Source organism: Olea europaea, chromosome 6 (assembly GCF_002742605.1).
Source record: "Olea europaea var. sylvestris chromosome 6, O_europaea_v1, whole genome shotgun sequence".
Classification (NCBI taxonomy): Eukaryota; Viridiplantae; Streptophyta; class Magnoliopsida; order Lamiales; family Oleaceae; genus Olea; species Olea europaea.
In genome coordinates, this window is record NC_036242.1 from 1,672,351 (window position 1) to 1,683,553 (window position 11,203).

The 11,203-nt window shown below is 38.1% G+C and overlaps 1 protein-coding gene across 1 annotated transcript in view; it reads left to right on the forward strand.

Annotated features, from left to right (window-relative positions):
- Positions 1 to 8,228: 8,228 nt before the first annotated feature.
- Positions 8,229 to 11,203, forward strand: part of LOC111395445 (seed biotin-containing protein SBP65) — a 7,843-nt gene continuing 4,868 nt past the window's right edge. The window contains exon 1 of the mRNA XM_023021439.1: positions 8,229 to 9,453. Within this exon, the coding sequence (XP_022877207.1) occupies positions 8,341 to 9,453 (1,113 nt within the window). The 5' untranslated portion in view covers positions 8,229 to 8,340. The remainder of the gene's footprint in view (positions 9,454 to 11,203) is intronic.

Below are 11,203 nucleotides of genomic sequence, written 5' to 3' on the forward strand. Positions count from 1 at the left end.
CGTGAATATGAATTTGAGATGTCAACCAGTCATTGTATTCTTTCATGTTTATATTGCTTCAAATTCAAGAAACAAACTTATTCGAATTAAGTTTTGTATTGCTGCGTAATTATGAATGATTTCTAGAAAATTGCAGTATATGATATATGGCAGAAAATTGCACTCCTTATTTGGTACGTGTATGCATGATAATAATTTTGGTTTAAAATTTTTTTTCTTCCTGTTAATTGGGAAGTGGTACATGCTCAAATAACTATATTGGAAGATATGTGGAGATTGCAATATTATTATTATGAAAAGGCATGTTGGGTGTTCACTTATATGGTTAAATGGTTGAAGTTTTTGAAATGATATTGCACATGTTACATATGGAAAAATTCTAAAGTGTTAGAATTTTGTGAGAGGAATTATGTGAACTTTCATAATCATTTTTTTTTTGTGGAGGAAGGATTTTTATTCCCATTGCAGCCGAAATTTTTGACAAATTCTCTCACATGCGGGACCCGGCTGAGGGTAAAAATGATAAAAAAAAAAAAAAAGAAAAAAAAATGATTTTTTTGGGGTCCAAAAGCTGGAGCAGACATGTCCTGAGTCTATTATTGTTCGTTAATACTTATAATCTGAAAATTCAAAGCAAATCATTTTGACAAACACATAATTAAAATGAAACGCCATTAACTACAAGTAAATAGTCTAATAGTCTAAGAGGATGTTTGGAGCAAAATTTCAAAAGCATTTCTCAGGGGACAAAATCTGAGTTCAGAGGAAAGTTTCTCACCTGTGCATTTGCATGCATATGAGACCCTAAAAATTGAGTGTCATTTAACTTACGGAAAATTGCAGTCGAGGTATCAAATCTTTCGTTTATTAGCAGACTTTGTTCAAACCTTTAGTTTGTGTCACCCATGATACTAAACCTTTCAAAAACTCGCAGTGAAAGTCCAAATGGATGGAAATTGTTAACTTGACCGTTAGTTGACCAAAAATTTAACATTGACCATTATTTTAACTAATTTTAAAAGGATAAAATTGTAACTTTACATTTTTCATCCAAAAAAATAATTACAATATATTAATAATTAAATCAAAATACAAAAATACTATTCATCTTCTTCTCCATTCACTCCCTACGCACCCACCCACCCATGCACACCACAAAACCAAATCCCACCAAAAATCCGATTTTCGACGTGGGTTTTCGACTTCTATCATTCCAGATTTAAGTTCTAGATTTTGCTTGTTAATGGCTTTTGGTGGGTGATGATTTTTTGGTGGGTGTTGGTTTTGGGAAGCGGGTAGGTGGGAGTGTGTGGGGGGGGGGGGGGGGGGGGAGAAGAAGATGAATAGTGTTTTTGTGTTTTGATTTAATTATTAATAGGGAAAATTGCAGCTGTAATTAGTTGTAAGCCCAGAAATGACATCAGATCGCAAAAGCTTAATATTATAATTAGTTGCCCACTGGAAAATTGGGAAGAAATACTAAAGTCCAAGAAGTAATTTTCTAAACCATGTTTGGTTCTTAAATCCGTGAGGTGGATCGTTGGGGAAAAATATTTCTGAGAGCCTCTACTGGAGTTTCTGAACAGTGGTTTTGTGCGGTGGCAAGCACACTTCATGGGTTTCCAACGGCAGCATTGCATCTCCAGAAATTGTTATGGTGGTTGTGGTGCCGCTGTTTCCGCCAGAAAAGTGCTCCACTCTGTTGGAATTCAAAACCATTGTTGCAGAAATGAACTAATGGGTGGTTGCCGATTTTTTGGTGGGATTTGGTTTTGTGAAGTGGGTGGGTAGGGGTGAATGGAGAAGAAGATGAATAGTGCTTTTATATTTTGATTTAATTATTAATATATTGTAATTATTTTTTTGGTTGAAAAATGTAAAGTTACCATTTTATCCTTTTAAAATTAGTCAAAATAATGGTCAATGTTAAATCTTTGGTCAACTAACGATCAAATTAACAGTTTCCATTCATTTGGACTTTCACTGCGAGTTTTTGAAATGTTTGGTATCGTGGGTGGCACAAAATAAAGGCTTGGCAAAGTCTGCTAATAAACGAAAGGTTTGGTACCTCGGCTGCAATTTTCCCTGTAACTTATGTTTATGAATATTTAGCAAAATTTATAAATATTTTATAAATGGTCAAACTCCATTTTCAATTGCGCATTTCAACAACTATTAAACAGTTTTTGCTAGCAAGGAAAACTTGGATGAGTGGTTTAAGAACAATAAATTTGTCTTTGGAGCCCCTTTCAATTTCTTGCCAAACTGAAACAAATTATAAATTGAATGATCATTGAAACATAACAAAGTAGATTAGCGAACATAAAATGAACTTGTAAGTTGTGTGATCTTTTTTTAATAAAATTTTCTCTGAATTCCTATTTATCAAGAATGTGTACGAGAATTTATCGGCTACGTACATATCCCAACTATGACCAATATATCCAATATCAGTCCCTTCTACCTCCAAAGAACTCGACCCCAAGTTATAATTCGGATACAAGGGCTTATCATCTTTATGGAACTCATACAAATCTGTCACATTAAACGTTTGAGAAATACCTAAAGAAGCTGGAAAATCAATAATGTAGGCATTGTTGTTAATCCGTTTAAGTACTTTGAAAGGCCCATACTTTCTTGATTTCAGCTTATTGTAAGTACCAACGGGAATATCTCATTTCTCAAAAACACCATCACGGAGTCCCCTTCCTGAAATTATTTATTCCATCGATGTGAATCTGCTGCTGTCTTATACTTTGCATAGTTTTCTCTAACTTTTGTTTTACCTCATGAACTGCTAACACTTCCTCTGCTAGATGTTCGGCCGCAACACTTTTGTTATCACCTTTAGGCAATTTTACCTAATCCACCACATGGGAAGGCAGCTCTGTATACACAATAGCAAACGGAGACCTGCTTGTAGCAGTATGAATTGTCTTGTTGTACGCGAACTCCACTTGGGGTAGTGTCAGATCCCACTGTTTAGGCTTATCTCCACAAACGCTTCAAACCATGTTTCCAAGGGTATGGTTAGCAACCTCGGTTTGTCCATCAGTTTGGGGATGGGTAGTACTGCTTCGATTCAAATTAGTTCCAAACAACTTTCACAAAATAATCCAAAAGTGCCCTAAAATTTTGTATCCTATTATGATGTGATAGACTTGGGAACTCCATACAATCTAACAATCTCCCTGAAATACAGTTTAGCAATATTTGATGCATTTGAAGTCTTCTGACAAGCTATAAAGTACGCCATTTTGAAAACCCTGTCAACCACCACAAAAATAGAATCTACGTCCCATTGAGTACGAAGAAATCCCAAAACAAAATCCATAGCCAAATATTGTCATATGCCCTGAGGGACAGGAAGTGACATGTACAACCCAGTATTTTGCACTTGATCATTTGACACCTAATAAGTATAACACTTTCTAAGTATTATTCCAACATCCTGCTTCAACTGTGGCCAATAATACCTAGCATCCAAACTGGCTATTGTTTTGTCACCCTCCCCAGGTGCCCACTTAAACCTCCACCATGTAGATCCCGAATTAACGTTTCATGTAGAAATGAAATTGAAATACAAAGTTGGTTGTATTTGAACAAATATCCATCACTAATATAAAAATCCACCATTGATTCCCTATTCACACACTTGCTCCAAATCTCCTTAAAGTCAGGATCATCTGCATACAGTTCTTTCAAGTACTTGAACCCAACAATTTCCTGTGATAATGTGATCAATAAGAAAGCTCTCCGACTCAATGCATCTATAACTTTGTTTGTACTTCCATATTTATGCTTAATCACAAAAGGGAATTACTGGAGGAAAGTCACCCATTGAGTATGCATCCTGCTGATGTTTCTGACTATAAATGAATTTGAAAGCTTGGTGATCAGTGAACAATACAAACTCATTGTGTACCAGATAGTGTCCCCATTGCTTCAAATCCCTCACAACAACATAAAATTCTTGCTCGTAGGTACTCCACTTCTGCTTGGCGTCACTTAACTTTTCTGAAAAGAAAGCCACAGGTTTCTTCTCTTGAGAAAGGACAACCCCAATACCAATGCCACTAGCATCACACTCTACCTCAAAAATCTTCTCGAAGCTTGGCAAAGTTAATACTGGAGCTGTGCACAACTTTTCTTTGATGAAGGCGAAGCTCTCATCTTGTTCCTAGACCATCTTTACCAACCACAAAGCCTAAAAACAATAACTTAGATGTACATAAAGTATACTTCTTCAAGTTGATGTATAACTGATTTTCCTTCAAAACCTTCAGGACTTGCATCAAGTGAACTAGGTGATCCTCTTTAGACTTGCTGTAAATAAGGATATCATCGAAATAAACCACAACAAAAGACCCGATAAAAAAGGACGGAGAATCTGGTTCATTATCCTCATAAAGGTACTTGGAGCATTTGAAAGTTCGAATGGCATCACCAACCATTCCTAAAGTCTCTCTTTACTCTTGAAGGCAGTCTTCCATTCATCCTCGGGCTTAATAAGGATCTGGTAATAACCACTACGAAGATCTATTTTTGAAAATACCTTAGAACCTCCAAGCATATCTAACATATCCTCTAACCGTGGAATGGGGAACCTGTACTTTACTGTTATCTTGTTGATGGCGCGACTGTCAACACACATACGCTATTTTCCATCCTTCTTTGGCACTAAAAGGACATGGACTAACACAAACTCATTTTCTCCCTTATGTACTCTTTTCTCAGTAGCTTCTCAATTTGCTTATTCTCCTTTGGACTCATTCGGTAATGAGGCAAATTTGGAAGGCTAGCCCTGGGTACCAAATCAATCTGGTGCTGAATATTCCTCATAGGAGTAACTCATTCGGCAGTTCATGGGAAGCCAAGTGTTCAAATTCTATCAATATTCTCTTGTATTTTAAATGGAACACCTTCATCTTCCTTATTTACTGTAAAAAGCCCCTTAACCATAACTGGATAAAAATAATCAAATTCTCTTACAGATTTTGTAATCTCCTTCTTAGTATTGGTAAGGACAAGGAAACTCTAAATTCGTTGATGGGTAGGCTTCTCCGCCTGTGTGAGAGGAACCATAGCGATCTTATGACTGGCCCATGAAAAGAGTACTATATTATCACGCCCTTTGAGAGTTGAATCTACATCAAACTGCCATGGACGACCTAATAGGATATGGCAAGCATCATGCCATCACACATAACTTCATCCTTATAATGCTTCCCAATGGAAACAGGTACTTTGCATGTTTCAGCAACTTGAACAGAAGGACCTCTTTTTACCAACCAAGTGAATAAGGTTTATGATGGTTCTTGACAGATAGTTTCAACAAATTCACCAACTTTTTTGACACAAAATTCTCACAACTTCCATTGTCCACAATCACTTAACACACTTTATTCTTGACAGAACAAAGTAAACGAAAGATATAATAAAGCTGTCCCTCCTCATTAGGTGACAAAATGATTCGTTGTAGTACCAAAGTGAGCCTTTCTACTCCTTCTTCCACAGCAATCTCTACTCCTGCATACTCATCTTCCACTTCAGTATCTTTCTGCTCGTACACTATCTCAAGTTCCACCAAATTGGCCTATTTCCTCTCACGAAAATTATTGGAATGATGCCCAGGCTTTTGGTATCTATAGCAAATTTTTCCTGTGGGCTTAGCATACGAATTTGCATTCTAAGGTGCGCCTTAAGTCTAACCTTTGTTCCCAAATCAACCATTGTTGTCAACCTTACTCCAGTTAGAATTAACTAAGGTTTGTTGTGGGGCCTTTCCTTTGTCTGAAAGAGCGAATGATGATGTTTCGCTAAGTAAGGGCCTCCTATACAAAACTATCCTCTTATTAGATTTCATCATCTCCACTTTCATCGCCATGTTAATGACTTCCTGCAATGTCCAGATATTTTGCATCCCGGTTCTATCTTGAATGGCCACCTTAAAACTATAGGTATACCTGGCTACCCTTTGATTTTCAGATTTTGACAGATTATTCCAATCCGCCAATCTCATAAATTCATTGGTGTAGTTTGACACTGTACAATTGCCCTATGTGCATCCTAGGTACATACGATATAAAATATGTTCATAATCTGCGGGTAAAAATCGATCCATCAAAGACTGCTTCATCTTTCTCCAAGTTCGAATTCGACTCTTTCTCTGTCTCTTTCGAGCATTCTGTAATTGATCCCACCATACTGCTGCCGCAAATTTCAAACGGAATGCCACCATCTTAACCATCTTGTCCTCCAAAACTTCCATAATTTCGAAGAATCTTTCCACCTCTACCGACCAATTCAAGAAATCCTCGATCTTCATGTTTTCAAAGAATTGAAAAATGTCTGCTTTAATTCGATAATCATCAAAGGTATTTCGATTTTGATGATTAGGATGATACGACGATACTTCGAACTCCTCCTCTGACTCTGATTCACTATCTTCTACTGCACGCGTCCTATTATTTTCTCTCCAAACTACAGGCTCAGCCATCCGTTCATTGTTGATTGGCCCCTGTTCATTCTGCCCATTATTTCCAGCACCCCGTAAAAGCAATTGATGAATTTCTTAGATCTGAGTAGTAAGATTGTCAATCTGTTCATCAAGCCGTCGATTTATTGCATCTAAATCTACCCTAGTAACTACTACGTCACTCATGTTTATGAATCAAAGATATAGAGATGGGAAAGTCATCTCTGATACCACTTGACACAATGAAAAAAATAAATTCAAGCGAAAACCTTGAGATTACGAAATTTGGAATCCACCATATTAAGAAGAAAAATAAATTTCACGAATTTTATTGATGAATGATAATAAAAAAAAGAACTAATCCCTTATTTATCAGGGTTTACATACAAACGTAGTTTAAAACAATTAAAAGTAATGAAAACAAAGTTTAAACAAACTAGAATTGTAAAAAATCCAAAATAAATGAATTGACAAAAATAACGCCAAAACTTTAAAGATCAATTTTCGAGTCCTAAATGAACTCGAATGACCAAAATTCATCGTACATCACGGCATAGCGATGATCCTCTCATCGTTCTTTTTTCAGAATGGTCTTATGAGTCCAATCCGGAATTAAGATATTTTATTTGTACTGATACTTCTTTATTCAATATGACCAATTTGTCCTAGATCAAATTGGTGCAAATGGGGAAAAAATGGTGGTGGGACGGCAATGCATGTTGGAACCGTGATGGCGGAGGCTGTCCGATGGCAAGGGTGGTCTTGGTGCAGGACTTGGATTGGTGATCCATAGTATTAGCTAGACCATTAGGGTTCTAAAATTTGATAGAGAAAATCAGAATTTTGTATTTGGAATGGTAAATAAATATTTTTATAAAAGTTTATACAACAAAAAAAGGAGGTTTTTTTTTTTTTTTTAGATGTATGGTAAAAATTAAAAAATTCGAAAAGGAGGTGTATTTTATTGTTTTAGAAAAAAAGGTGTACTTCATTTTCCTCAAAATGAAAATCATTTAAATCAAACCAAGATATGGAAGTGAAGGTATACAATATTTTCCACAAAATATATAATTTTATATACCTCAATGTCTATCATACATTCATACCTCCATCTAAACATTGTCTATGTTTTCATTTGCAACATCAATTTGACAAAGTTATTTTTTTATATACACACAATCTATTTTTTGTTTACTTGGCAAAGTTTTTTAGCAATCAACTGTTATACAGGAGATGGTATTAGAGTGACACTGCCATTTTAAAAATTACTGGAACTTTTCCTAAATTTTACTTTCAAATTCCATCTATCAACAAAAAGCAATTATGTATATATTAAAATTCATCAAATATTTTACACAGCTTGATTTAATAGCATTTTCTCAAACCATTAATTTTCTTAAAGTTACAAAATTCAAAACAACATTTATCTTTACACTAAAAATGAAATAAAGTTGGCATAGAATGTTTAAATTCATATTTCCTTTTAGTTCATGTGTGTTTTAAATATTTTCAATTATTATTTTTTTAAATGAAAACTTTTGATTTTCATAAAATCATTAAAAAAAAATACTATAGTTTGAAGGCCAATCTTCTTGACCAAGTAAGTTAGCCGTGATCCATGCAATATGACACGTGTCCAACTGAGTTACACTGATGCCTATTCACCAAATTCAACCCTTTGAAACACTGACACGTTGCATGAGCTGAGGCACCACATGTCAATCTTCAACTCACACTAATCGATTTTGAACCGCCAAATCCCTTCGCCAATTGTTTTTATACCCTATTCTTCCTTTCTGAATTCCCACAATTCCATCTAATTACACACACAGTTTCAGTAAAAATACACTAAAAGATCATCAATGGCGTCTGAGAAGCTGAGAAAAGAGAATGTTACTGATGAACGTAATGTTGAGGTGGAGAAAGATAGAGTGCCGAAAATGACTACCCATTTCGAGTCTCTCGCCGTGAAGGCAAAAGGTGACGAGGTTCCAGTTCTGCATGGTGGGGCGGCTGAGACAGAGACTCCGGCCTGTGGAGAGGCGAGAGGCGGAAGAGTGCATGAAGAAAAACCTCACGAGTTTGTGTCACTTGCTGGTAAAGTTGAAGGTCATGAGGGTTCTGGTATGTCGGCCGGAAGAAAATATCGTAAAGAAGGGGCTGAAACGGATAAAGGTGGCGCGCAAATGCGAACAGCAAGAGATGGTGGTGGCCAGAAAAAGGAGGAAATGCAGGAAAAAGCTGGCGGCGGTGAAGGAAGACAGGAGGCTTCACTGGAGGAGATTTCAAACATGAGATCGAAGGCACAGCAGAATTCTATGGAGGCGATTAGAGCAGCTGAGGAGCGGTACGAGAAGGCGAAAGTATTAGGCGAGACGGCATTGCAGAAGGCAAAAGAGTCTGCAAGCCAAGCGAAGGGCACTTCTCTTCAAGGGATTCAATATGCAGCCGAGAAGGGTGAAGTTTTAAAGGACACTGCTAAAGACACATTAGCAAGTGCAGGCAAGACAGCAGCAGACTATACCATGCAGGCAAAGGATGTAGTTGCAGAAAAAGGCCACGCTACTGCTCAATATGTAGCGGAAAAAGCCAAGGAAGCCAAGGATAATACAGGCGATAAAGCAGCTGCTGCAAAAGATGTCACTGTGGAAACCGGCAAAGGTGCTGCAGGGTATGTAGGGAAGGTAGCTGGGACAGTGAAGGAAAAGGCGGCGGTGGCTGGCTGGGGCGCTGCACACCTTACAGCGGGAGTGGCGGCGGAGGCCACGAAGAAAGTAGCTGGTGTAACTTCCAGTGTTGCAGGATACACAGGCGAGAAGGTAGCAGGTGCTACACATACTGTGGTTGGCTATGCAGGTGAGAAACTGGCTGCTGCTAAGGATGTGGTGGTGTCGACTGAAGAGAAGGCGGCCGAATATGCAGCTCGGAAGAAGGCAGAGGCCCAGCAGTCGGGGAAGAAATCACAGCAAGACGAGGTAATTAACTAGTTCATCTGTTCTCTTTGGAGTATTCGAGCTTCTGTTGGGTGCATTGGTGATTGATTGATTCTTTTCATTGGTTTATAATACTCACAGGATAAGAGGTAAACTATATGCTTTACGAGGAGAAACTCTCACACGTGCACCTTATCTGATTATTTTGAGGTACAAACCAAGATTTTCTTATAATATCTTAAAATTATAATCTTCAAGAACAGGAAGAGATGTAGGATTCATGTTGTTGGGAAAACACCTCCCAAATTTTGCCCAAAGATCAAACAAAGTTGAAAATGTGAAAATTTCCAAACCACTTCAAGAATAAGAAAATGAGGAAGAAATGATTTCGATGGAATAAATGAAGAACATGTATTTGGATTACTTGAACAAGCCTCAAGTTAATCTTCAAGAAAGAAAATAACTTTGAATTTATACCCAAGATGAACAACCTTCAATCTTGTAAAATTCTCTCCAAGTTTTCTCTCAATTTTCTCTCTAAAATCGGGCTCAAGGGATATAACTTAATGAAGGAGGGAAAAAATGGCAATATAAATACCTATCGGGGCGCGTTTCTACTGAATTTTGCACTCGGGGCGCTTAGGCGCCTGGACATGGCGCCTAGGCGCCCACTCCAGCGCCTAGGCACTGCTTGCTTCTTCTCAGCTTCTCTTCTCTTCTCAGCTTCTTTTCTTCTCACAATTCTCCACCTCGTACATCATTTGATAGACCTCAAATTTTGGACGAACACAAGAAGAAGAAGTAGCAAGCACCAAGACTCGGCTGCATCATTCAAACCATGATTGCCTACGTACCCAAAACTCGGGATCAAGCCTCCGTAGTTCACCTCCACCTTCATATACTCTCCACCTCATTTCAATCACACCCTGAAGGGCCATGCCCACATGGGTATATCAACATGGACTAATGTGAAGCAAGTCCAAGCAATGTTGAAACTTGCTACCCGTTACTACTTTGGTTAACATGTCAGCTGGGTTCTCATTTGTGTGTACCTTCGAGAGTGAAATATCACCTTCCTCTATAACATCACGCACAAAATGATACCTAACGTCAATATGCTTGGTTCGAGCATGATGAACATGATTCTTAGCCAAGTGAATCGCACTCTGGCTATCACACCACAAGTCCACGCAATCCTGCTCAATCCCCAAATAATCTAGAAGCCCCATAACCACAATGCTTCCTTCACTCCCTCTGCCATGACCATATACTCGGCCTCTGTAGTAGAAAGAGCAACTGTAGCCTGTAACATCGATCGCCAACTAATTAGGGCACCATGTATGCAAAACACATATCTAGTAGTAGATCGTCGTCTATCTAGATCACCTGCATAATCCGAGTCCACAAACCCACTTATATGACATGCATCTCCACCAAAATATAAACTCGTATCTGCAGTACCTTTTAAGTACATCAGGATCCACTTCACAGCTTCCCAGTGTGCCTTCCCCGGATTCGCCATGAATTTACTGACCACACTAACCACCTGTGAAATATCTAGGCATGTACACACCATGGCATACATCAAACTGCCAACTGCACTAGTATAAGGCACACGATCCACGCGTACCTTTTCTTCCGCTGTAGTAGGAGACTGTTTACCAGAGAGCCTGAAATGTGGAGCCAATGGAGTTACCACCGACTTTGCACCTTGCAACCCGAACCTAGCAATAACCCGCTCAATGTAGCCTTTCTGACTCAAGAACATTCGTCGGTTCGTCCTCTCTCTTCT